This window comes from Dichomitus squalens (genome assembly GCF_000275845.1).
Source record: "Dichomitus squalens LYAD-421 SS1 unplaced genomic scaffold DICSQscaffold_92, whole genome shotgun sequence".
NCBI lineage: Eukaryota > Fungi > Basidiomycota > Agaricomycetes > Polyporales > Polyporaceae > Dichomitus > Dichomitus squalens.
In genome coordinates, this window is record NW_006766974.1 from 32118 (window position 1) to 56762 (window position 24645).

The 24645-nt window shown below is 55.9% G+C and overlaps 11 protein-coding genes and 1 non-coding gene across 12 annotated transcripts; 5 read left to right on the plus strand and 7 right to left on the minus strand.

Annotated features, from left to right (window-relative positions):
• Nucleotides 1-217: 217 nt before the first annotated feature.
• Nucleotides 218-3347, minus strand: DICSQDRAFT_113564 (efflux transporter). Its single transcript, XM_007371188.1, has 13 exons — nt 3087-3347; nt 2921-3028; nt 2730-2844; nt 2606-2673; nt 2423-2553; nt 2263-2370; nt 2106-2209; nt 1799-2031; nt 1604-1739; nt 1156-1539; nt 969-1087; nt 422-905; nt 218-275 (listed from the first exon to the last, which is right to left on the minus strand). Exons 1-12 carry the CDS (start codon nt 3273-3275, stop codon nt 888-890), a joined length of 1713 nt encoding a protein of 570 aa, XP_007371250.1. The 5' UTR covers nt 3276-3347; the 3' UTR covers nt 218-275; nt 422-887.
• An 867-nt stretch (nt 3348-4214) lies between these two features.
• Nucleotides 4215-7216, minus strand: DICSQDRAFT_141584 (MFS general substrate transporter). The gene is made up of 12 exons (XM_007371189.1): nt 6931-7216; nt 6766-6873; nt 6570-6683; nt 6442-6504; nt 6259-6389; nt 6095-6202; nt 5935-6038; nt 5626-5858; nt 5434-5569; nt 4992-5375; nt 4804-4922; nt 4215-4738 (listed from the first exon to the last, which is right to left on the minus strand). Exons 1-12 carry the CDS (start codon nt 7114-7116, stop codon nt 4715-4717), a joined length of 1710 nt encoding a protein of 569 aa, XP_007371251.1. The 5' UTR covers nt 7117-7216; the 3' UTR covers nt 4215-4714.
• Nucleotides 7217-8004: 788 nt separating this feature from the next.
• On the minus strand, nt 8005-10259 carry DICSQDRAFT_175304 (uncharacterized protein; the record flags this gene model as incomplete). Its single annotated transcript, XM_007371190.1, has 5 exons — nt 8005-9170; nt 9235-9374; nt 9447-9614; nt 9777-9882; nt 9941-10259. The coding sequence occupies 5 exons, from the start codon at nt 10257-10259 to the stop codon at nt 8005-8007; spliced, it is 1899 nt and encodes a 632-aa protein (XP_007371252.1).
• A 642-nt stretch (nt 10260-10901) lies between these two features.
• On the minus strand, nt 10902-12315 carry DICSQDRAFT_158072 (uncharacterized protein). Its single transcript, XM_007371191.1, has 3 exons — nt 11900-12315; nt 11347-11839; nt 10902-11285 (listed from the first exon to the last, which is right to left on the minus strand). The coding sequence occupies exons 1-3, from the start codon at nt 12037-12039 to the stop codon at nt 11073-11075; spliced, it is 846 nt and encodes a 281-aa protein (XP_007371253.1). The 5' UTR covers nt 12040-12315; the 3' UTR covers nt 10902-11072.
• A 115-nt stretch (nt 12316-12430) lies between these two features.
• DICSQDRAFT_141587 (uncharacterized protein) lies at nt 12431-13104 on the minus strand. The gene has a single exon (XM_007371192.1). The coding sequence runs from the start codon at nt 13016-13018 to the stop codon at nt 12626-12628; it is 393 nt and encodes a 130-aa protein (XP_007371254.1). The 5' UTR covers nt 13019-13104; the 3' UTR covers nt 12431-12625.
• Nucleotides 13105-13696: 592 nt separating this feature from the next.
• On the plus strand, nt 13697-13768 carry DICSQDRAFT_t211. Its single transcript has one exon. It is a non-coding gene; the product is annotated as a tRNA-Glu (tRNA).
• A 257-nt stretch (nt 13769-14025) lies between these two features.
• Nucleotides 14026-15185, plus strand: DICSQDRAFT_184047 (uncharacterized protein; the record flags this gene model as incomplete). Its single annotated transcript, XM_007371193.1, has 2 exons — nt 14026-14372; nt 14433-15185. 2 exons carry the CDS (start codon nt 14026-14028, stop codon nt 15139-15141), a joined length of 1056 nt encoding a protein of 351 aa, XP_007371255.1. The 3' UTR covers nt 15142-15185.
• Nucleotides 15186-15751: 566 nt separating this feature from the next.
• On the minus strand, nt 15752-15913 carry DICSQDRAFT_17412 (uncharacterized protein; the record flags this gene model as incomplete). Its single annotated transcript, XM_007371194.1, has 1 exon — nt 15752-15913. A coding segment is annotated over one exon (162 nt), but the record flags the coding sequence as incomplete, so codon positions are not given.
• A 236-nt stretch (nt 15914-16149) lies between these two features.
• DICSQDRAFT_175307 (uncharacterized protein) lies at nt 16150-18283 on the plus strand (the record flags this gene model as incomplete). The annotated part of the gene is made up of 3 exons (XM_007371195.1): nt 16150-16340; nt 17298-17588; nt 17647-18283. 3 exons carry the CDS (start codon nt 16150-16152, stop codon nt 18281-18283), a joined length of 1119 nt encoding a protein of 372 aa, XP_007371257.1.
• A 278-nt stretch (nt 18284-18561) lies between these two features.
• DICSQDRAFT_158074 (uncharacterized protein) lies at nt 18562-19811 on the plus strand. Its single transcript, XM_007371196.1, has 2 exons — nt 18562-18913; nt 18982-19811. Exons 1-2 carry the CDS (start codon nt 18663-18665, stop codon nt 19706-19708), a joined length of 978 nt encoding a protein of 325 aa, XP_007371258.1. The 5' UTR covers nt 18562-18662; the 3' UTR covers nt 19709-19811.
• Nucleotides 19812-20510: 699 nt separating this feature from the next.
• On the plus strand, nt 20511-21813 carry DICSQDRAFT_141590 (uncharacterized protein). The gene is made up of 3 exons (XM_007371197.1): nt 20511-20628; nt 20679-21018; nt 21075-21813. The coding sequence occupies exons 1-3, from the start codon at nt 20619-20621 to the stop codon at nt 21772-21774; spliced, it is 1050 nt and encodes a 349-aa protein (XP_007371259.1). The 5' UTR covers nt 20511-20618; the 3' UTR covers nt 21775-21813.
• Nucleotides 21814-21985: 172 nt separating this feature from the next.
• DICSQDRAFT_184050 (uncharacterized protein) lies at nt 21986-23886 on the minus strand (the record flags this gene model as incomplete). The annotated part of the gene is made up of 7 exons (XM_007371198.1): nt 21986-22679; nt 22737-22865; nt 22931-23070; nt 23129-23296; nt 23354-23459; nt 23516-23814; nt 23876-23886. 7 exons carry the CDS (start codon nt 23884-23886, stop codon nt 22168-22170), a joined length of 1365 nt encoding a protein of 454 aa, XP_007371260.1. The 3' UTR covers nt 21986-22167.
• Nucleotides 23887-24645: the final 759 nt, after the last annotated feature.

Sequence of the window (24645 nt, forward strand, 5' to 3'; positions counted from 1 at the left end):
CAGTACGCACCAATCACAGCCCAAGCTGGTGTGGTTGTAGGGAAGATACGACGTGAGATGACTATCAGCGAACTTGTCCACTGGCATGCATGGCAGGGGGGTATAGATCCGCACGCAACGCGGACCTATATACTGTATGTATGTGCGACGCGATGCGGCGGATTAGTAGCACGGTATGTACCTACTCATAATTCATCTGATGCGGGAACGGACGGATAGTGTGTGCACACGTGTCTCGCGCAGCATACATGGTATGTCAGAGACAGCTTCGAGTACTAACGAGTGCCGAAAGCAGGATGCGCAATGCCAGGTGTTGGGTGTCAAGGATGGCGATAGATATGATATGGGTGAATTGTCACAACAGTGGACCGAAAGGAATCAGGAACTGAACGAAGGTGTACGGGCATAAAATGCGACTCACATTGCACGGTTGTGCCCGTGCCCGTGCTGTCATACCAAGGCAGCGGCGAGCCCGTAGGACTTACCATGCTCTTCATTCTGTATACTGCGTAAGATTCGGTGCCTCCGAGCGAATGGGCCCCCACAACTGTACAGAATGTCACATTGCACGGCTCCTCCACATGCCTCGTCCTTGCCTCCCTTCCTCGTGAAGATCTAGATGGGTTCATCACCTCGCCAGGCGGCTGTCCAAGCGGCCCTGCTAGGTAAGGGCGAGGGAATTGGCGATACGGCGTAGTTGCGCTATGTCGCCGCATGTGGAGGGAACGCACGCAGCGGGATGTGTGTGGTTCTTCAGCTTATGGGGGAGCATGTCATGATAGGGAACGCGGGCCGTACATACGACAGACAGCGGAAACATATTCTCCTGCATAGAAACCCGAGCAAATCATTTTGGGGAGCAAGCAGGATCGTCCTAGTCGATCGTCCTAATCAGACATGTTGATCTGCAAGATGCGAACGTCGTGAGTGGTCACAGCAACATGGATGTGTAATCACAGCCGACGTACCGCGCCTGAACCGCGGTCTGCCGGCTCGAGCGCTGTCTTCTCACTCTCGTCGTCGCTGTCCGCTTTCCGGTGCCCGACGGGACCAACCCCACGTAGGAATAGAACAGTAAGCAGGAAACCTGCGCATAGATGCATTGGTCAACCACGAACGTCCTCTCCACGTGCTCACGATGAAAAGCAGACTCACCGAAAAGCCCGAATGCGAACCCGCTCCACATAGCATCCTTGTACGCCGTCAACTGCGCTGACTTCGGCGCGTTCGTCCCCCCTTGATTCAACGTCACCCCCAAGCTCTCCGCCTGATTCTTCTGCGTCGCATTGAAAACGACCGTGCTGATGGCCAAGCCGAACGCTGTGCCCAGCTGGGTGAGCGTCTGGAAGAGAGCGCCCCCGACGCTCTGCTCGTGAGGCAGACAGACGCGTGCAATGAAGAGTGTACCCGTTGAGAAGACAAAGTCTGCGCCGAATACGCCGATGATGGCGGCGGGGAAGCCGAAGGCCCAGTATGGCGCGGAGGGGACAATCACGGCGAAGAGGAGGTTTGCGGTTCCAGTCAAGAGCGTGCCGACGCCTGTTGGTAGCCGCGGGATCAGTATGAATGGTATGCGGAGTCAACCCAGGGTAGCATAACGTACCGACAAGGAAGACTAAGGGTGCGCGACCGACAACGACGGCGATGATCACATTGCACAACACGCCCGTAATCGCCATGGGCAAGAGCCGGACCATGGTGAGGATCGGGCTCAAGCCGACGTAGTCCTGGTAGTACAGCTGCGCATCCCAGACTCAACACACAGTCAGACCTGCTCCACATACATATGCATACACACCTGGACCCAGAACGTGAACGAATTGAAACTACACCAGCTGACGAAAGCAACAATGAGCATCGCCGCCAGCTTGCCGTTTGCCCGCCCCCAGATCGACACAGGCATCAACGGAGGCGGCGTCCACCACCTCTGGCTGACTTCTCCGCCCTGCGCATGCAGTCGTTCGAGCAGGCGTTCCCAGAGGACGAAGAGCACAATGAGGAACACGCCGACGATGAGGAGTGCAATAATATCTGGAGGGAATATGACGTCCGATCACATCAGTATCAGCGTCCCGAAATGGTACGAGAGAGAGTACAGTACGTACATCCAGTCTTCCAGCCATCAGGTGCGATAGGGCCGTCGCTGAGGGCAAAAACCACGAATACGAGACCAGCGGTGATGAGGAAGGCTCCGAGCCAGTCTATACGCCTATACAAGAGCGTCAGTACCACCGCACCTCAAAACTATGCGTATATACTGACTTATCCGGGAGCGCGTAAGGGACATCTGCTTCGATAGAGATGAGTCCACCTAAGCAGCATAGAGCGCTCAGACCGGTAAGAAACCAGAATGTCGAGCGCCAACTCTGGCTGAATGAGATGTCAGATAAAGAGCCTGGACCGGAAGTGGGTAAGAACGTACGCCGTCAGTTGCGTTAGGACACCACCGATGGCGAGCCCTACTGCCGCGCCAACGGGAGCGCCGGCAGAGAAGGTGGCGAAAGCTATAGACCGGATAGGTGAAGGAGGGAAAGTATGAGCAAGAATGCCGAGCTGGTGGAAAGTCAGCTTTCCGTAGAAGAGCGGGCGCAGAGATTGCACTGACAGCCGCCGGCACGGAGGCTGCAGGACCGAGGCCTTGGAGTCCACGCAAGATGTAAATGGTGATAGAATCTTAGGCGGTAGGACACTTCAGCATACGAGCTTGCCGAAGGGATCGGTTTACTCACTCTGGGCGAACCCGCAACCGAGGCCAAATATGGCCATGCACGCGCAGCCGCCGATGAAGACGATCTTGCGACCAAACAGGTCGGCGAGCCGCCCTAGGAACAGAAGAAGACAACCCTGAACGATATTAGATAAGCATGGGAAATCACACGGAGATGTAGGGTAGGAGGCGAGTGAGTACGCAAGAACTCACTGAGCTGAGGGAGTAGGCGGAGATGATCCACTGTAGCTTGGCCTCGGAGATGTTGAGGTCCCTGCCAATGGTTGGAAGCGATATGGCCGCGGCACCCAAGTTGGCCGTCTGAGGAATGCGTGCTACAGATGACGGGTGCGAACACGAAGATGAGAGAAGCACCTACGTTGAGGAGCATGGCAAGCGTAACAGTGGCGATGAGGATGATATCCTTTGACATAGACCGCCTAGTATGGAGATGTTGGTTATCTTTGAGCATATTAGTCGGGGATAAGGTGTCGTCATTCTCCATCGCTCTCGGCTTCTCTGCGAGTGAGCGAGGAGATGTAGGGATGGTGTCTGAGTGTACGGACATCTCTGCAAGGGATTCGAAGGTCTGTATTATAGGAGACTCTTTGTAGAGGTAGAGGAATGGGGTAAACGAGCGTGTATACAATGGCGGAGAGGACGCGGGGGGACTGGGCTCGGAAGTGGGGGATGCATGATCGAAGTCGTGAAGTAAGTAGTACTTACCACGAGCGTCTCGGACGCAGCCACGGTCAAACGGATCGAGATCTCTTGCCCGATCGTAGTACTGAGCGCTGAGCAACCGTTGTCCGTCCGCGAGACTCGCGCACCTCGGAGGCGTCTCGCAGTCCAAGATGCAATGAGGACCCTACTCATGGACTGTCGCAGTCTGCATGAAACAGCGCCGAGTGGTGCGATTGCAAGAGAACCATGCATACTGTACGTTAGTCGTCTCACGTCATTATTTTGCTGTGAGCACTCAGCACTTCCCTGCTGCATCGACATATCCTGGTCATCTGCCAAAGCCCTTGCAGATGAACTTTACGACGAGACGCCTACTCGCGTCTTTAGTGCGACCATGACCACACACTGTCCCAGGGTCCGCAGCTCACAATGAGCGGCTTACGGAGCTGGTTGGTAACAAGCTTAGAACCTTACTAGCGACGCGCGTCTCAAGAGGCACCAACCTTCAGACGCTCTCTGCGTTCGACTCCAAAATGCCGCGCGGGCTAGACACTCGCTGTCACCCGTCATGCTTTATTCGGACGACAAGAATCGCGACATGGAGACCCCGAGTAGGACAGTCTCATCGCCTTGGACACGGTCTGGTCGTACTACAAATTGCCTACCACCGGGCACATCCATGGTACGAGTGCTAGGCGATGAAACGACATAGAATTGTTATCTGCGGACAGTGTTCGTAGGAGGAATAGGTTCTGATGAGAGGCAACCCCCAAGCATCGTGCGGGCTACAGCAGTATAGTACGTATATGCAATGCCAGAACAGTACGCAGTCCCGAATGGAGGATGGGGGATGCCATGATCGAGATGGGGGATACAGATATACTCGGTAGTAGGAGCCGAGTTAACCCTGATAGAGGCCATGCATGCAGAACCGCGGAAGGAATCGTGCTAATGCCGAGGATACTCGTGTCGCATGCCCATGAGCAACGCGTACGAAGGCGGCGCCGAACTCTCGGGGCTCGTGGTCTGTAAGTGCCACGTAGAATTCTGTAATGCCCCGGAAGTACTAGCGGCAAGTCAGAATCTCACGTCATTCAGCACATCCGCATGCATTCTAGCTCCAGGGATTGGACATGTACAGATTGGGGTCTGCGAACGTGCTCGTTAAGGCGCGGGACGTCTGCGGGGCTATCTAGCCGTGCTGGGTAATGTTGAGAGAAGCATGTCGTCGGGGGTATTGCGGTTGAAAAGAAGATCTGGCGGAAAGATCTCTGCTGCGCGGCGACTTGGAGGTAACGTTTCGAAGCAGTAAGCGGGATTGTTCTAGTCCGAGTCCGATTCATTAATCTGCAAAAGGGCACATGTTCAGTGATCACATCGCCACGGATGGCAAGCACCCACAGTGGACATACAGCTTCAATATCTGGTTTTTTGGACACATGCGTAGCCTTCTCGCCCTTGCTATCACTGTCAGCTTTTCGGTGCCCGACGATGCCTACCCCACGAACGAAGAAAACAGCAAGCAGGACACCTATGCACAAGAAGGGTGAGCGCTCCAAAGAAGCTCTCAGCCAATCCGGGTAACGAGCAGCATACTCACCAAATAGCGCAAACGCAACCCCGCTCCACATGGCATCCTTATACGCCGTCAGCTGCGCTGGCTTCGGCGCGTTCGTCCCTCCCTCGTTCAACGCCACCCCCAGACTCTCGGACCTGCTCTTTAACGTCGTGTTGAACACGACCGTGCTGATTGCGAGCCCGAACGCTGTGCCGAGCTGCTTGATAGTCTGGAAGATCGTCCCGCCAATGCTCAGCTCGTGCGGAAGACAGACGCGCGTGATGAAGAGCGTGCCCGTCACGAAGATGAAGTCGGCGCCGGCGACGCTGATGATCGCGGCGGGGAAGCCGAATGCCCAATAGGGTGCGGATGGGACGATCACCGCGAAAAGGAGGTTGGCGGCCCCGGTGAAGAGCATGGCGATCACTGCGTTCCAATACGAAAGGTCAGCGCATGGGTTTCCGCCGAAGGGAGAGGTACGTACCGACGAGATAGACTATGGGGACGCGGCCGACAACGAGGGCAACGATCACGTTGCAAGTCACGCCCGCGGCCCACATGGGCAATAGCCGAACCATAGTCAGGATCGGCTTCAAGCCCAAGTAGTCCTGATAATACAGCTATCCAGTGCCTTCAGCCCAATCAGGAACACGTAGCTATTTGCATACATACGCACCTGAACCCAGAAAAGGAACGAGTTGAAACTACACCACTCGGAGAACGCGATAGCTAGCATCGCCGCAAGCCGGCCATTCGCCCGTCCCCAGATAGACACAAGCATCAGCGGAGGCGGCGTCCACCACCTCTGGCTAACCTCTCCGTCCTGCGCATGAACGCGTTCGAGGAAGCGTTCCCAAAGGACAAAGAGCACAAGGAAGAACACGCCGACGACGAGGAGCGCAATGATGTCTGAAGTGGACATAGAGTAAGATACCATATTGTCAGCTTTTCGGCGAGATACGTGATATATAGAGGCATTGCGTACATCCAGTCTTCCAGCCATCGGGCGCAGTGGTGCCATCACTAAGGACGAAGGCGATGGAAATAAGGCCAGTGGTGACAAGGAAGGCCCCGAGCCAGTCGATGCGCCTGTAGAGAAGACTTCAGCAACAGCGCCATCCTACAGCCCTAGCATATGAGCGCACTTGTCCGGGAGCGCGTACAGGACGTCCGCATCGATAGAAATCAATCCTCCAAGACAACAAAGAGCGCTCAGGCCGGTCATAAACCAGAATGTCGAGCGCCAGCTTTGACTGTTTCAGACGTCAGGCAAAGTCACGATCCGAAGGGACATGAGAAGTGGACGTACGCCGTACACTGTGTGAGGACGCCGCCTATAATGTTCCCCACTACCCCGCCGACCGGTGCACCTGCAGCAAAGGTCGCAAACGCGATAGAGCGGCGGGGTGGGGGAGGGAATGTATGCGCTAGAATACCGATCTAGGAAACGGTCAGTGCTGCGTACATGCCCACGAGTGAAGAGTATAATCACAGCAGCTGGCGTAGCAGCTGCAGGACCGAGGCCTTGGAGCCCACGCAAAATGTCCAAGGTAATCTCACCATAGATAGATAGTGGGGCGTTTTAGCATACGAGCTCACTGAATGATAGGGCGTACGCACCTTGGGCGAACCCACACCCCAAGCCGAAGATACCCATCCATGCGCATCCGATGATGAAGGTGAGCTTACGCCGAATCGATCTGCGAGCCGCCCTAGGAAGAGAAGAAGACATCCCTGCGATACGCGCGAGATAAGTGCGCTGATATCGCAGATTTGATTTGCAGGTTAGAGCGCAATTGCGAACGGGAAGACCCACCGAGCTTAGCGAGTAGGCAGAGATTATCCATTGCAGATTAGACTCAGCAATGTTGAGGTCCCTCCCTATGGTCGGGAGTGACAAAGACACGGCAGTCGAGTTTGCAGTCTAGTCAATTAACTCATACATCAGGCGTGCGAACGTGCATATGAGAGAAGCACTCACGTTGAGAATCGCGGCAAACGTGACCGTACATATCAGGAGGATGTCCTTGGACATGGACCGCTTCGCATGCGCGTTGTGATCATCATTGCGCAAAGATATCGCAGGCACAGCGTCGCTTTTCGTTGGCTTTCCATTTCCTGCTAGTGAAGTAGTGGTCATGGGCAACGGGTCTTGCTGTACAGGCATGCTGATCATCTCGGCTGGAGGCGGATCCTGCTCTATGAGTATACGAGTCGCTGTGTCGAGAACGAGGCGGAGCGAGTGTATATGCACGGACGGATACGAGATGGGGAAGCGGCAGGCTCGAACTCGAAAAGCACGCAGGCATCGTATAAGTACATGGTCCTGGCCTGCTCGCCTGGTGAATTTTGAAAGCGCAGTACCAGCGACTCTGCAAGTAGGGGGCGGCGCTTCGCCGCCTGGAGAGCTGCTTCTTCGGCGTCTGCCCTTTGATCTCACTATTACATGTATATACAATTTACACAAGTGCGTCCATACTCAAAGCATGCCGTTCGACATAGGCTCCTCGTCGCAGATCTCCAACACCGTTCAATGATACGTACCTTGAGGGCCTCTGCCATTCCACGACAATCTTCGAATAGCCTACTTCCGACCACCAAAATTTCAACGCCCTGGCAGACCGCAGAGCAGCTGCGGCTGCACCGCCATCGAACACAGACGCACTTCCCCATTCTACCACTCATCACAGCCTCAGCATGCGCAGGCGCAGCGAACACACAATGTAGAATTGGTATCTGCGAAAAGTCCATGCAGGGCGGGATATAGATCCGCACGTTGCACCACTCCCGCGCGCCGGCGCCGCGCAGAGCAGCCCTCGCGCGGATTACTGTAGTATGTACATATATACTGCAGCCAATGCGGGGACGTACTGACGGCGGGTGTGGGTGCGTCTTGCGTAGTGTATATGCTATGCGAGAGACAGTGCGGGGTGCAGAATGCGAGATGCGAGGTGCGGGGTACGACGAACAGGACGGGTAGGGTGGATACATACAATAGTGGCCTCAGGGTCCAGGAGCCAAACGAGCGTGTGCAGGTATCATATCATGAACTAACTCACTGCGCGTGCCTATGCTCATCGTACGCAGGCGGCGCGGAACCCTCCGTGCTCGCCATGCTCGTCGCCTCGTACGCCGCGTCAAACTCCGTGCCCCCACGTGAGTGCCCCCCCGCAGCAGTGTAGAAGGTCGCGTCACTCGGTTCCTCTACATGTCCTCCCCCTTGCCTCCCTTGCTCATAGGGGTTAGGCATAGGGCTGGGGTCCGCGAAAGGGTTCGTCCCGTCCCCGGACGTCCGCGGTGGCTGCCCAGACATACTCGGCAAAGGTGGAGGACCTGTCGGGGCGGGGTAGTTTCGCGGTGTTGGCGATTGCGGTGCAGAAGGCGGGGGCGGGCGTGCAGCTGGCGGAGGGGGACTCGAGAGTCTCTGTGCTGCGGGAGTGGATTGGGTGTACGTATGCGGAGGGCGGGATCCACCACCTCGCTTATCCAACATATCAGGTGGCGGCGAGCCGTACCCTCGCGGAGGCGCTTGGCGCTGGTATGAGATACCCTGTGGCTGAGGTTGAGAAGGGGGCTGGGGACGAGGTGATGAGTAGTTCGGTACACGTGCGGCGTCTGAGAACGGATCCCTGGGCGGGGACGCGACAGAGCGAGAAGGGAGTTGCGATGCAGGAGTAGGATAGGGATAACCAGCGCCAGGAGGGAGTGCGTGGCTGCCGTTGCTGTACTGGCTCATGGGGTACTGTTCGCCCGGTCGCTGGGGGCGGGGCGCATAAACGCCTGGCTGAGACTGGTACTGAGATTGGGGTTGACCATACTTCGTGAGAGGGATGTCAGCGCTCGACGCAGCGGGGTTGAACGAGACAGAGGTTGTAGACTCGAGCATCACAGAGTTGCCACTGCCGTACGGCAGGCTCGGGGCAGCGCCAGACATCTCCATGAGCTTCGCCTGGCGGGCTTTGCGGCGGTCGTATATGACGAGCGGCTTCGCCTGGTTCATCTTGTGGTAAATGTACCACATCGCGCCGAAGGTCATGAGCGTTGTCAGGCCGAGCACGGCGTCCCGGATGATGGTGTCCTTCGTGCTGCTAGTGCCGTCCTCGGACTGCTCGAGCGCGACACCAAGATAGACGGTAATGAACTGCTTCGGAAGCGACAAAATCGCAGCGATCGAGAAGGTAATGACGCCCATGCCGCAGGTGGAGAACACAGCAGTGGTAACTTCAGACATTGAGATCAGCACACGTCGGCAATGAAAGAGTGGCATGAGAAACTTGGGACGCACAGTGACCGGGGATGGCACTCAGACGCGCGATCAGCGCAATCTTGAAGCCTCCATCCCGAACGACGCGAGCCAGGCACGCATACTGGAGCTTCGTCTTCTCGAGTTTCTCTCCGCGAGCTGCACAACAGTACTTGAACGCACTTGAAGAGAAGGACACGGCCGATTTCATATTAGCGTCCGCCTTCTTGACAGGCAGGCAATACGAGACTCACTAGAAGTTTCCTAATTCACCGATGAACGTCCCTGCCGCGACGATGGCGAAGCCAGGACCGAGATCCCAGACCAGACCGCAGAGGATGGCCACAATTTCGTGACCGAACAAAGGAGGGAAGGAGATGACGAAGAAGACACCGATTGGGATCAGCCAGCCGTAAGGTAGACTGTGAGAGGAGCAGGTCAGTATCGAGATGGCGATGAGAGGCGAGACAGGCCGCAGCCTGGAAGACAATTGAGTGCAGCGACACCCCTCGCGCCCCATTACCAGGTTCGACGCCGGCTTACCTGCGACGAACACGGGGAATATACGGGATGGCGGTACTCACTCGTGCATCCAATCAGCCGCAGGCTTCAGCCAGTTCACGATCTTCTTGTGGTAGACCGTGAAGAGGATACCACCGGTCAACGCAACAACGAAAATCACATAGTACCCTACCGGCCCGCTCGTTAGAAGTGCAGCACACGATGTCCCAGGGAATGTGTAACTCACAGAGCCATTCCCTGCGAACCCAATACCTCCACTTGAGCAGGCGGTCCCAGTCAAGGATACCCTTACTGAGCTCTTCGGCCTCGCTCGGTGTGGGACTGGGGGTCCGGTTGATCGCCCTCACGTCTACTGCGACGCCAGGTCGCGCTTGGCGGTCACCGTAGCCATACTCCTTCTGTGCAGGCTTGACGGGCTCGCCTTCGTGCTCTGTAGAGGAATCACTGTCGAGCGAGGCGGCGCTGGCGTCGTAGCGACTGTGAGGGGGATATGGATATGATGCATTTGTATTGATATTTGAGTAGTGGACGTTTGAGGAAGGCATGCGTGGACTGTACGCCGGGTACGGTGAGGCCATAGTCCCAAATTATGTGCCACTGCCCAGCAAGGCAGAGATGGAGATGGAGATGGAAATTGACAGATAGCGGAATCAAGCGGTCGGAGATAGATGGAGAAGTTGGGTGTCGCGTCGAACTAGACCAGCAAGACGTATATCCGGAAAGCAGGGAGTGTGGCGGTGGTGGTCTGGAGGAGAAAGTGAGTTTCCAGGAGAGGGACGGTCGGGGACGGTCGGGGAGGAGGAGCAGTGTCGGGCAGCGATGGGCAGCGATGGGCAGCTGCGATGGTGGTTGTCTTGGCGGCCCCTGCGCCGCGGCCCCTGCGCGATTCCCACGCCGCGCTTTGCATCGCGCACCTCCCCCGCCTCCGTCTTTTCGTCCATCCCACCGCACAAATATTCTGGACCCAGCCCTCGCACACATTCCTTGGCCTTGGGTTTCATGCAACCACCAAGACTGCGCAGCCCGTTGCACCCAGCCATCCTCGCCCGAGCCAGCCGGACCGTCTTCATCACCACCTGTCCATCGCTCGCAGCTCGCACCTATACTTACGCACTCCTGATGGCGATGCATACGCACCTTGCTCACGAAACTCACACAGAACTCGAGCACGCAAGAGAATGATCGACGGCTGGAACAAGGTGACTGGCACCCGTCATTTGGACCGTGACTACCTAGCAGACGTCGTCGTACAAAGAGCCTTAATAAACTACCGTAGGTATCCTCATCGGGGTATCTCTCTCCCATCGCCCTGCTCACAACACAACGTCTGCTCAAACCCAACCAGCTTAACGCTAACTTTAGTTGGGGAGCGCGTTGATCTGCTGCTGCAACTGTCCGTACACGGTCGAGACAGCGGGGCAGCCGACACCAGGACCGTGCAGGTTCTGGAGCGTCGAGAGCAGGGTCGAAATGCGCGCCTGCTGGTCCGCCTTCGAGTTGCTCGTCGGGAACGGCGCCGCGATCGGCGGGTTGTTGATCATGTGGCCGGCGGCGACGTTCGCGTTCAGCGACTACATTCATGAAGAGGTGAGCAGCACATTCGCGCAGTTAGAGCGGACAAGGCAGACGTACAGCAAGGAAGTCAGAGCGCGACGGCGGGCACGAGCAAGGGATGTTGATGTTGTTGAGACCCTTGCAGTTGCCAGTGCCATCGGGAGCCGTACCCGGGACGACACCAAAGTCGGGGACGAGCGCCGGGTCGACGCCACCCGCGGCCGGAGCAGGCGCAGGAGCGGGAGCGGGAGCAGGAGGGGCAGGTGCGGGGGGCGGAGGGGGAGCCGGGGTGTCGGGCTCAGCCTGGATGGCGGCCACCTGCGCGCCCCATGTCGTCGCCGCCTGAGGGCACCCAACGCCAGGCCCGTGGAGGTTCTGGAGGGTGACGGTCGCGGCGTTGAAGCGGGCGAGCTGGGACGCCTTGGAGCCGTCCTCGGGGAAGGAGAGGTGGACGGAGGGGTTGTTGATGGCGAAGCCGGCGTTCACGTTCGCATTCAGCTGGGCGATGAACGAATTGCGGTCGGGCGGGCACGAGCAGGGGATGTTGATGTTGTTGACACCCTTGCAGTTGCTGTGTGCAGCCAGAGGTCAATGTACAGAACTCAGTAGGTAAACAAGGACGTGCGCGCACCCAGTGCCGTCGGGGCTGACACCCGCAGAAACGCCGAACTCGGGAATGAGCGCAGAGTTGACGTCGCGGCGGAGGAGTGGGCGCGAGTTGACGGAGGCGGCGATGGCAGCGGCGGCGAGGACGGCGGTGGAGAACTTCATGACGTTAAACGGGTATGCTAAAGAGTGTGGGGAAGCGGTCCAGGGAGATCTCTCGTGTAAGGAATGAACGGCGGGGCGCGCTGCGTCGTCAAGCGTCAAGCTCGGTCGGACAAGGCAATGAGAACAGAGGTACGCCCGGCGTAAGAGAGAGAGAGACGGAAGTTCCAGCTGTCGAGCGGAGGAGAATGGATGGCCACCGTGCACCGAAGATGGACTTTATACTCGACGCCCTCGATGCCGTTTGTTCGACGCCGAGCCACAAGGCACACATCCATTCCAGCGCGCGAATGCCCAACATCACTCATCATCCCCTGCCGAGCGCGCGTTGTCATCCCGACCAACCGTATTCCCAACTTGATCTGCCCTGTCCTCGGTCTCCCAAGGCCCTTCGTTTATCCTTCTTTTCACCCACTCCACGACGTCCCGCATCCCACCCTTTGTTCTTCATAGAACTGGACGTCTGCCACAACGCTCCCTTCTGCCGCCGCACAACCTTCAACATTACGTTGGTGTCAAGTTCAGCCACCAGCAGTTTTCGTATCACGCCTCCATTCTGCGCCGGATTCGTCGCGTGTCCGACGCGGCATCACTTGCCCATGCGGTCCTGAGTGGGTTGCCAGCAACCAACGTCTACCCAAGCCCCCGCCAGGCAAAAATACGCTGACATCAGAACGCTCCGTTCCTGGCTTTTCTCGTCATCCTCAATGCGGAATGCAAGCTGACTTACGAGCTTGAATTCAACGCTTCCATTCGCGCGCCGGCATCCCACCGCGATTTCGGCATCGTGAGTAACACCGGTGTGGTGTAGGTTCCACGATGAGTCCCGGCGTGAACTTGCATCCTGCATATATCGCCAAGTATCAGGATATTGATCCCTGAACCTACGCGACTGGCCCTTGATGTATTCTTCAGAGCATTCAGGATAGATTCGGATAGGCCAATCGAGTGATTTGGTCAGTGCCTTTGCACGTAACCTCATCCCGTCTCGGGGTATTTTCAGCGATGCCGCGATGCCGAAGCGAAGGGCCAACAGCGCTGTTATCTCTGCGGTGGTTGAGTCCACACGTTGGGGTCGGCCTCGGCCTGGTACCGACTCTAGCTGTCGTGCTATGTACGCGTGTTTGATTCGGGATCATGTGTTAAGTATGCGAAATGCAGCCTGATGTGAGGCCTACTTATACGAAGGCTGTCCGTTCGAGAGGCTCTTGTATCGATCGTGATGATACCAACACCGACAGATGTTGATGGTGAGCACAGCAGCAGGAAGGATATTCGATCGTGCGGTGCAGGCGGATAACGCTGATCTGACTTCAAGGCGAGTCCCTTCCGTAGTCAGCGGGTGGCACGATGTCGGTTTGAAAATCAAAGATCATGCCTTGGAGAGAAACGTACGTCTGAAAGACTCACTTGCTCTATCCAATGTGCGGAATAGCCTGTGTATTAGGACACAGTGTGAAGCAATTGGACCGGGTACTTACCTCGGTCCGAGTGTCTTGTGAGGCGAGGCATCTTCGAGTTCCTATGCGGACGAGCCATATGTCTATGGCGAACCCGGGAGGCGAGAGCTTGGTTTCCGACGACCTGCGACCCTTCACCACCTGGGCATACAGCGAGCTGAATAGGCGGATGTATACTATCACAAAACGACCAGATCTAATCCGATATGGTGTAGTGGCTAACATTATCGCCTCTCACGCGATAGCCCGGGGTTCGATTCCCCGTGTCGGAACGTTTTGCTCCCAGAAGCCTCCTTTCCCGTAACACTCATTTAGCGCCAAGATCCTCCCCGGCGATTTCGCCCAGCTCTTATGTAGCTAGTACAGTAGCTTGATAACAATCTTGTCCAAGTTCCACTCCTCGCGTGCCAGTGCCGGCCTCTTGTCGAAACATTCCTTCAATATCCTGCACTTTCTACTCGCGGAGCAGGCCATTGTGAGTTTAATGTGTGATATATGGCTCCTAGCCCTTTCTGATTCCTCTGCACAGATGTCATCGATCTCCACCCAGAGTCCCGATCCTTTGGGCGCCTCGTACGTCAACGAGGATCTCAACAATCCTCCAGTAACATCGCCATCTTTGGAGGGGTTCCAAAGGGACTCCGACATATGGTTTGAAGACGGGAACATCATCGTCATTGCCCAAAGCACTGCTTTCCGCTTCCACAAATCTGTCTTAGCCTCTCATTCCCAAGTGTTTCGTGAGCTCTTCTCGGTCCCCCAACCCTCTCCAAATGCTGGAGAGAGCGAGGCGATAGACGGATGTACGGTCATGTATGTATCTGATACGGGCTACGACTTTCGGGAACTCCTCCGAGCGATATACCGTGGCGTCAGGTACGTGATGCGCTGTTGCATTTTGGTTTATGTGCAGCTGATGACGCCGATCCGTATTAGCTACCTTCATCCAGAACAGACTATATCCTTCCCCATTCTCGCCGCGCTCGCACGTCTCGGCCATAAGTATCAGCTCGATCAGCTGCTGGATGCAGTCATCTTCAGACTACAGCGCACTTTCAATACCGATCTCGAGGTTTGGGACCGATCGCGTGGATTCGGAGCGGACTCGCCCTTGGGACTCGTTCCTAACAACGCGATAGAGGCACTCAACCTCTTTCGTCGCCTTCAGAGGTCAGACATGATCCCCACTGCGCTTTGCGGCTGCTCCCGCCTCCCACCCGCTGTTCTCATTCATGGAGTCGACCGTGCAGACGGCGTGACGCGGGAAAGCCTCGAGCTTACCGACCTGGAGCTCTGCTGGAAGGTCCAGAAGCGCCTTATCCGCGAGGCCGTGGATCAGATGACACTGTTTTCCGAATACTTCGTCACAAGACTCGCTGAAGTCAAATGTCAGAGGCGCGACTACTGCATAGAAGGCCTGAAAATCCTTCTCCAAGAGACGCGGAGAGGCATGTCTTATCTCGCCTTTGTCGATCCCCTAGACAAGTTCAGTTCGATTTTTGAGTCTGATGATGCTCCCTTCTCGAAGCGATTGTGTCGCGATTGTCTAGCAGTATTGAAGAGCAGGCACTGGGAGCTACGGAAGAAAGTATGGGGAAAGCTTCCGGATATCATGGGGATGAGTATCACAGGATGGGGATCGTAATGAGTACTGTATCTAACAGAACGAGCATCTAGTCAATTTTGTCGATAGGGGAACTCCTAGGGTTCAAAAATACACGGAACCGTGAAAATAATGCAGCAAATGGGTGTTGTTAACCAGTCATGCTTTCTCTTCGTCTATAGTGTGAGCGATATGTGCTCTACATTGTAGGAATTCTTGCATGGATGCATGAGTATACAGCCGCGATGTAGAATAGCCGACGAATATGGACAGCACGGATACATTGTGGCAATTCTCTCAAACCGCACAACGAGTTACTCAATACAAGGGTTGCCCCCAGCGTCCATTCGTACTAACGCCTACCAACCCAGGCAGAGAAATCCAAACCTCCCGCCGCAGCTCAAAGTGTCTGTCACGGAACGTTGAGAGCATGTCTCGCAGAGCACCCCTCTCATCCAAAAACTTTTCGCACTCGACGTGTACCAATCACCCAAGGGGTTCGCATCCTTGTGACTTTCGGGTTTCTTGCGTGCGTCATTCATGAGGGTATTCAAGCTTGCGGCGCATCTCTAAGGATCCGCGCAGTCGCCGTAGGCCATTGAGTCGATGAATTGGAGAAGCTTTCGAGTGAGTCCTTGCGCAACAGCCCCCTCTGTGCTTTCAGACATAGCACGAGATCAGCAGGGCTAAGGGTCTCTGAGGTTCCATCAGCTCGCTCGAATCCGTTGACTAGGTTGTCGGGGCTGAGTCTGCAGCAGGCGTAGACGGCGGTTGCAAGCATCTCGGGCTTGTCGAGAATACGAAAGAGGTTGACGGCTTCAATGGCATTCTCTCTAACTAGGGCTAATGGCGAGCGTTCAAACCCATTCAATTCGTTCCAAGTGGCAAAACTGGTCGTGAAGGCGAGAGCGGCAAATCCGACTGCTCGGTGAGGAAGGAGATAGCTGCCAAGGGCTGTGTCAGCACGTTGGTGCGCAATATCCAGAGATAGAGCACATGATTCGCATACCCAATATTGCCGTATACTGCACTCAGGAGTTGCCTGAAGTCATGGCTCGAGTCAGACACGTGAAGCACCGGGCAACCATCAATTGTGTCGTCGAGCGCGGATGGGACGGAGGGTGGCTGAAGAATGGCAAAGAGGTCGCGGAGCGTTTCCGATCGTCTGGCAAGAACACTCTTGTGGACCCGAAACCCCCAGTCCTGGGCTATCACGACTATGTTTCCGTCGTCGAACCAGAGTTCGTCGTCCCGCTTGACCTCACGTAGAGGGTAAGGTTCATGGTTTGGATAGGTAGGCAGTTCGTTCATCATTGTTGAGACGTGTCCTAGGGAAAGCATGAGAGTGAGTGAGAAGTGTCCGTCTCTTGTAAGGTGGTATGAGGGGTCCCCTACCCACGATGTTTACATGAGGATGGCAGTACAGAGAGAATCTCTAGGTCCGAGTCGTTTCAAAAGACCAAGGACGTCTACTCTACGGTGCGGATGTTGCCGAAGCATGGTGCTGCGGCAGAGTCTCAGTCTCGGCTGGCGGCTAGCGCTCACCTTTGAACGTCAATGTTCAGATGTACCCACTACCGTCAGCCTATGCCATTATCACCCACACACAAGTCAACTCTTATCATTGTCTATCACGCCAGATGAACCTGTACGTGATGGAGAGCTGTGGCTCGTGGATGGGAACGCTGTGGCCGTTGCCGGAAGAGCAACGTTCCGAATGATGACTGCCCCGTTATCCACGTCTCTGACACGAGCTATGATTTATAGTAGTCAGTTCACATGCTGTAGGATGGAGTCGAGTGCAACCTCTCACACTTTGGCGGCACACAAGTACCACATCGAGTGGGTTCTCCTACGCGTCGCCTCAAATACATGTTCGCAGGACCTTGCGACGGTGTTCCAAGAACGGAACCAGTTCTACTAGTCTTATTGAACAATATCATTCCTGCAAGCTACAACGAAGCTCTCCAGGTCATCCGAGCCTTCGAAGAAACTAAGACGGTTATGACCGTGTGAAGAGAAGGTTTGTACCGCAGTAATCAACTTCGAAATCGTGCGCGCCGAAGCGTCTCATGCTTCGAACCTACTCTTGCATCTCTTTTGAATTCTGTCCACGTTAGCATCGCCCTCTAAAATGCATTGTAAGCCGTCAATGAAGAGATTTACGACGATGCTAATACCCTTGAAGTCCACCCTAGCGCAACGTCTCCACCACCTGACGTGGAGGCAGCCTTCCGGGGCCGCTATGAGCCCACACGCGATCCTGATTTCTGGTTCGAGGACGGCAACATCGTCATCATCGCAGACGAAACACAGTTCCGTGTCCATCGAAGTATACTCTGTCGGCACTCCGACGTTCTAGCGGATCGCCTGGGATTTAACGATCGCCGCCGAGATACGTCATACGACAGCTGCGCCGTCGTCCGCATCCTGGACTCCGCCAAGAGCTTCAAAGGCTTGCTACGTCTACTCTACCCAGGGCCATCTGAGTAAGCGAGGCGTTGGCATGTAGCTCCATGATGAGGCTCACAAACGCGCTGGTACTAGGATCCTACGGCAAGTCAGCTCTGATCGCATACTCGCTGGTTCCACCCACATCACCCATCAGTACATACTGGGTTTACTCCCCGCCTCGTTTGACGAATGGATGAATCGCGAAGAGAGGGCCATCCAGGGTACCAGATCGACGCAGCCCAGTCCGCGGGATATGATCAAGATGATTAATGCCCTCCGGGACATCCAAGGCGATGACCTCATGCCTATAGCCCTGTACCTATGCTGCCAACTCTCGCCCAAAACCCTTCTCTCCGAGAATCGACGTAGCGATGGGACTGTGGAGAAGCTCAGCAGCAAAGACGTTGAGCTGTGCTTGGCACTGAGGGAAGACATGGTGAAGGAATCCGCGTGCATGGCGATGAGACTATTCACGGAACCGCCGTATCCGAGATGCAAATGTCGGAAGGTCGTCGAGGAGACTTTCATGGACATCGTGAACGGCAAATTCGAGGACATCCCGCGGACTGACCCGTTAGGACCGTATTGGCGACGGCATATCGACGAGAGCGAGAGGGATGAGAAAATGCATAGACGAATTTGCTCAACTTGTGCGCAATCCCTCCGCGATAGGGAGGTGGAGCAGAGGAGGGAGCTCTGGGATGAGCTTCCGAGGCTGGTAGGCTTTTGAGGAAGCGGATAGTAGAGCAAACAGAAGTAAGCGCTTACACAATCTCGACGATGGGTACATCTATACTCACCTGCGGGGTTGAGCAGTTATATTAAGCGGGCGGACACCGCACGTGACAGGACTCAACGGGACGATGGCAATAGGGTTAGGAAACGTTCATGGGGAGAGATAATGTCAACGCGGAATTTCCGTCCTTTGTAAACCGAGACAAGTGTTTCCGTGCATCCGTGTGCGCCTACCAGAAAGATCGCGACAAGATTGAGTTGGAACCTTGGGGCGCAATATTAATGGCGATCATGTGAGGCTGTAACGAATCGGCGTCAGTTGAGATTGCCTGTCGATAGCATCGTCCATCGTACTCATCGCTCTTGCACTACACATGGAGGATAACGTATTCCATCACACGCCAATCAGATGTCTGGAATTTTGGTTTGAGGACGGAGACACCATGATGACTGCGGGACACGTCGGCTTCCGCATTCACAAGTACGTGCTATCAGGCGGGTCCAGTGTCCTTGCCGACATGGGACGAAGCGACGAGGATCAGTTAGCAGGCTGTCCTACTGTCCGTCTGGAGGAGTCCGCCCACGACGTTAAACACCTGCTGCGGATGCTCTACAATGGAGTTGGGTAAGTGGATGCTCAGTACATTGGAGGAAGGCCACTCACTTTCTATCCCACCTTGTTGCGAACGTCAGCGAGGGTGAAGTCGAGCCAGTGCGTCTTCCTGAATGCGCCGACTTCACGTCCAACGTCAGGATGGCACACAAGTACAAGCTTCATATTCGCAAAGAGACCTATTGTCTCTTGCGCCACCGCTTTCCTTCAACATTCACTGAATGGGAGACCAGAGGGGGTCTCTCTGCTGGAGACGCAATCGAGGCAATCAGCCTCTTCCGCACGATCGGGGACGACGATCTCACCACGCCGCACATGGTTGTTGCTCTGTACCTCGCCTGCGGCCTTCCGTACAGGGCTCTCCTTCACGGGCACCGTCGTACGGATGGAGTACTAGAGAGACTTCACCGGGAAGACATCGAGCGGTGCGTCCTGCTTCGGGAGAGCCTGGTCGAGCGGTCGGCTTGGATGGCGGCAAAGCTGTACGAAGGAGAGGCGAGCGCAAACTGCGTTGGCACGGACGGTCAGTGCGATGCAGGAACCGCGAGTGTGCGCACGAGTATCCTGCGTGGCAGTCTGAATCACTGGCTCCATGCGGACCCTTTGGGGGAGTTCATGCAATCCACGGTCGACGAGATGGAAGTTGGGAGTGCGCGGGGGATTTGTGGTATTTGCGCTGGGATGCTTTGCGAGCGGGAGAGGCAGCTCCGTAGAGAGCTATGGGAGGCGCTGCCGAGCATGTTGGCGGGGGTTGAAGACGAGATGAAGATAGCGAGAGGTGGCAGGCCCGATGAGCATGGAGACTAATCAACTTTGGTGTCGTAGCGGCCGATTTGGCGGAAGGAAAGTCAGTCGGAAACAGATGGTCTGTAAATACAGTAGGTTATGCCGCCTCTGTTCAAGCAACGAGCCCGGAGTACAACATGTGTAGTTGGCGTCCGAATAATCAAGACTGAAAAAGCGAAGTGGCTTTAGGACCCGAACCGGTCGCTCGCACTCGTCCACGTGGCATGAGCTACCTCAACATATAAATTCTCGCTTGCATCCGCTCGACTTCTGCACTCATCCACTGGACTCGCACTATTGTCCCCGCGAATTTTCTTCTCTTTCTCGCAGGAGCCTACCGCAAGTCCCAGACCCAGACGGAGATCCTCCGCCCCTACTAGCTGGAGCGCACGCCATCCTCGGGAACGTCGGACACGGCGATGACGCGCTTTCCCTTACCAGGGGTGGGACACCTTTCAGAGCAGGATTCCGTCGTGCATATTGTCCTCTCCTGTATCTGTCCTTTAGAGCAATGATATTGCGCTGTCTCTTTCGACCGCATACCAAGCTTGTGCTGGTAAGTAATCCATGTCAGTAAACACTTCTCGCGATCGAACCCAGCCCGGGAAATGCCCTGCGGCATGCTCGAATCAGCTCACTATTCCAATCCTGCACGAAGTGGACTAGCTTTCCATCTGGAGCTACCCGGTGTACTGAGAACCACTGCCTTTACGTATTCTGCGGAGACAAAGTTTGAACCTTATACCATGAGGACATGCTACTAGGATGCTGCGGTAAGCGGTCCACAGTACCAGACCTCATCCCATAACTAGACGTGCCTACAGCCTTCGTTCACAGACGAGTAGGCGAACTCGCTTTGACCCTGCACGACAGCTATCTTATCACCTTATTGAAACAAGACGTGGTTGCGTCTGACAGCAACTAATCGATCATGACGAACAGTAAGTAGCACCATTCCCTAATTATTGCCAAAAAGTTGACCGACCTCTAGGCGAAGGCAAATACCGCGCACAGTCGTACCGCTTCGATACGTCGTCAGCCTCAACTAGCACCATCCCAGACCGCGACGAACATGCGTTGTGGTTCGCAGACGGCAACGTGGTCGTCGTTGCTCAGGACACGTATTTCCGCGTCCACCAGGGGGTGCTAGCCCTCAATTCGCCCATCTTCAGGGATATCCTTGGAGACATCGACTATGCTCAGGTTCGATCGAAAAAAATTGGGGTCACAATCGATCGAGACGAGACAGGTGCAGACGGTACAGTCATCCGGCTTTCCGACTCCGCCCACGACTTCGAGCACCTCCTGCGCATCTTCTACCAAGGCTTCGAGTGAGTGGGAACATGTTGTATCTTCAGTTCCCACGCCGACGTTTGTTCCCGGATAGCTATTTGAACACTACTCGCCCGGATGATTTCGCCGACCTCGCAGCAGCAGCGCGCCTCGCGCACAAATACGACATCTCCCGGGTCCTCAACGAAGCCACCGCCCGCCTCCAGCAGCTGTTCCCTCCCTCATTCGAAGCCTGGGACGCGAACGCAAAAATCCGTGCGTCCAAGCGCTTCCGTCCTGAGGATGCCATCGAGGCTGTTAATCTCTGCCGCGCACTCGGCAGGCGGGATGGGGGCGACGACATGTTACCCGCCGCGCTCTACCTCTGCAGCCAGCTCGAGCCTGGGAAGCTCCTCCGCGGGCACCGCCGGGCGGATAAGACGCTCGAGAAACTCGACATGGACGATGTCGAGCTCTGTCTGGACCTGAAGAAGACGTTTGTAGAGAACGCAGCGGACATGGCGGTGAAGCTGCATGCGGGAAACGTGAGCGAGAATTGCCGTGGTGACTTTTGGAAGAACACATGCAGGTCGCTTCTTGCCCAGGTTAGGCAGGGATCCATGATGTCGATGGTGTTCAAGGACGCGTTGGGCGGAGACCCGCTAGGGGAGTCGCTGAGGGAGGGGATCGACACGATGGAAGAGGTAGGCTTGTGCGCTAATTGCGCAAGGATGCTGCGGAATAGGGAACGGGATCTTCGGAAGGGCTTTTGGGAAAAGCTCCCGGGTCTGGTAGGCGTGAAGGTGGAGGCCTAAGGACTCGGGAGCGGGTCTGTGGAACACGCTCGTCCTCCCTATCACAAGCCAAATTAGCAGTCTTTCACGATGTATCATACAGAAGCCGTCGTGCCTTGAATGGAATGTATGTCTGGTTCTACCTTGGATCATACGTTTTGCAAGGATAGCCACTGCCACCGTCTCCTCAGCAATACAGCCTGCGCGGCGCGACGAACGCTATGTATCATTTGTATCATTTGAAGCACGTAAAGTATAATTACAGTGGACATACTACGAGATATGCATATGGGCGAGGGTGATTGATACAGTCAAGGACAGGTAGTATGCGCCACAGATTTACTGGGATGATGACGAGAATCGACGGAAGTCCGAGCCCGACAAGAGCTGCTTAAATATGACACCACCCCGACCTCACTGAGGTAAACGCGTGCTCGACGCGGGACCTGGCGACGACCCCGCGGGAGTGCGCAGACCGCCAGTCGAAAGCGCGTCCCGCCCGCCATACGCGTCGTCATAGCGGGCCTCGGTACCGTACACGTTCGGCGGGGGCGAGCGCGGCGGCGCGAACGTCGGGACCGGCTGCTGCTGCTGCTGCTGCGCGTACCCCGCGTTCGTGTACGCGGGCGTCGGCACGTGCACGTCGGCGTGGTCCATCGACACGCGGGCGTAGCCGTTGTTGCCGCCTGCGCGGGGCACGAGGGGCGTGACGTCCTCAGGGTCGTCGTCGTGCGCGGGCTTGAAGGGGAACGAGGAGGCGGAGGCCCCCGCTAGCTTCGCCTGGCGCGCCTTGCGGCGCTTGTAGATGACCTCCTGCTTCACGTTGTCGATCTGGCCGTTCACGTAGCGCATGGCGCCCATCGTGACGATCGTGGTGATGACGATGAGCACGATTTTCACGATCTTCTGCGTGTGAGACGGTTGGACTTGATGGACATGTCAGAAGAGACGCGATGTGTGGGAGTGCGCGGGGGAAAACTCACCATCGCCGTTGGCGTCCACAGTGCCGGTGCCAAGATATACCGTCGCGAACTGTTTCGGCAGGGAAAGGACCGCGGCGACGAGGAATGTGAGTACGCCCATGCCGCAGGTCGCAAATATGGCGGTCGTTACTGAGAGGAAAGAAAGATGATTAGAGCTGAACGCTTCCCGAAACGAATGCTCGCGGACGACGCACAGTGACCAGGGATGGCGCTGTATCGGACTATGATGGCCATTTTGAAGCCACCTTCACGAATGACTTCTGACAGGAGACCGAAGCGGAGGTTCTTCTGCTCCGCTTTCTCGCCGCGCGCCTTGCAGCAGTATCGGAAGGTGCTGCGGTGCAGTGGTCAGACAGCTTTCGATGGGCGAAAGAACGGTTGGCGAGACTCACTAGTAGGTTACGAGTTCTCCGAGAAGCGTACCAGCCGCGACAATCGCGAAACCGATCCCGATTCCCCACACATCTCCACAGAGCAGAGCGACGATCTCGTGGCCAAACAGAGGAGGGAAGGAGAGGATGATCATGATGCCGATAGGAATGAGCCATCTACCGGGTGTTCTGCGGAGAACTCGTGAGTAACGGTGCCAAAAATGCAGCAAAGGACAAGCAGCGTACTTGCGCATCCATTGCGCGACCGGTCTCAATGCCTTGACGATGTTATTCTGCTCGACTATGAACACGATGACGAGAGCAAGGATCAGGATCGTAACGATCAAGGAGACTGCAAGACCATCAATCATTAGCATCGACGCAGGGCATCGAGCGGGATCCACGCACTCAAATTCCTCGGGTTCTTGAGGTATGATGGGTCGAGGAACTTTTTGAGGTTGAATGATTGCGTCTTGTTCACAAGCGCCTCCGCTTCGGACGGAGTGGGACTGGGTGTGCGCGTGACTTGGCGGTAGTCGACGCCTATACGGCCCTCCTTCCTGTATCCATTGGCTGAGTAGTCATCGGAAGTACGAGACGGTGATGGCGAAGGGTGTAGAGAGGGGACTTGGAGGGCATTCTCGTTAGGCGGCGGGTAGAAGTGGGTCGGGGGCCCCTGCGGGCGAGGGGCGTATAGCTGCGTGTTCCTAGGCGAAGCGGCGTGGATCAGGACGTATACGGGCGCAAGCAAGGGAGACTGAAGCTCACCCTGAAGACATGTGGATTTGGGACGAGATTTAGAGGGTGGACGGATGGCGAGAGATGGTGGGACCGCGCCTGAAGCATATGTATATATATCATGGCGCGGCTGAGAGGTGCGCGGCCGGGAACGCGACAGAGCGCGTATGTTGTGGGGTGTGCTATGACACGGGTGTGCTGCGTGCATCGCGTTTTGCGTTTGAGAACAGCCACCGCTGCGGTCCGTTATCAACGCCTGAGGCCTTATCCACACACCGCCCCTCTTCACTAGTCACTACCGATCCCCCGCAGCGCAAATCCATCTCTCCCTCGACGTCGCGACCCGGGTATGTTGGCACGCAGCTGGCGCATGTATAGCCTGCTCAACATCGCGTAGTATGTTGCGTCTCTGAGCCTTCCGATTCACAAACCGGATCTTTCTTCCAACTGCTCTATTATTGTCGGTGATGCGCCCTTGCATTGACATGCAGTGGGCTATGGTGTTCGATGTCCACAGTCCATCACCGTGAGTCCCAGGTATGACGCCGATATCAATATCAAGGCGGGCGTTCAATCTAGCTATGGTAAACGCTCACTGTCTCCACAGCAAGATCCACCTCCTTGGTCTTTGTCCTGTCGTGAGCAGGGGCCCAGGGGTGTACGATACTATAGCAAACTGGTCACCTCGACAATTGAACGACTCCAAACTTCCCATGGGCTAGCGTTCCGTGGTTGATATATCTCCTATGGGCGGCAAGCCATTCCACATCGGCTTGTACATGTGCAATTAGATCGCCCAC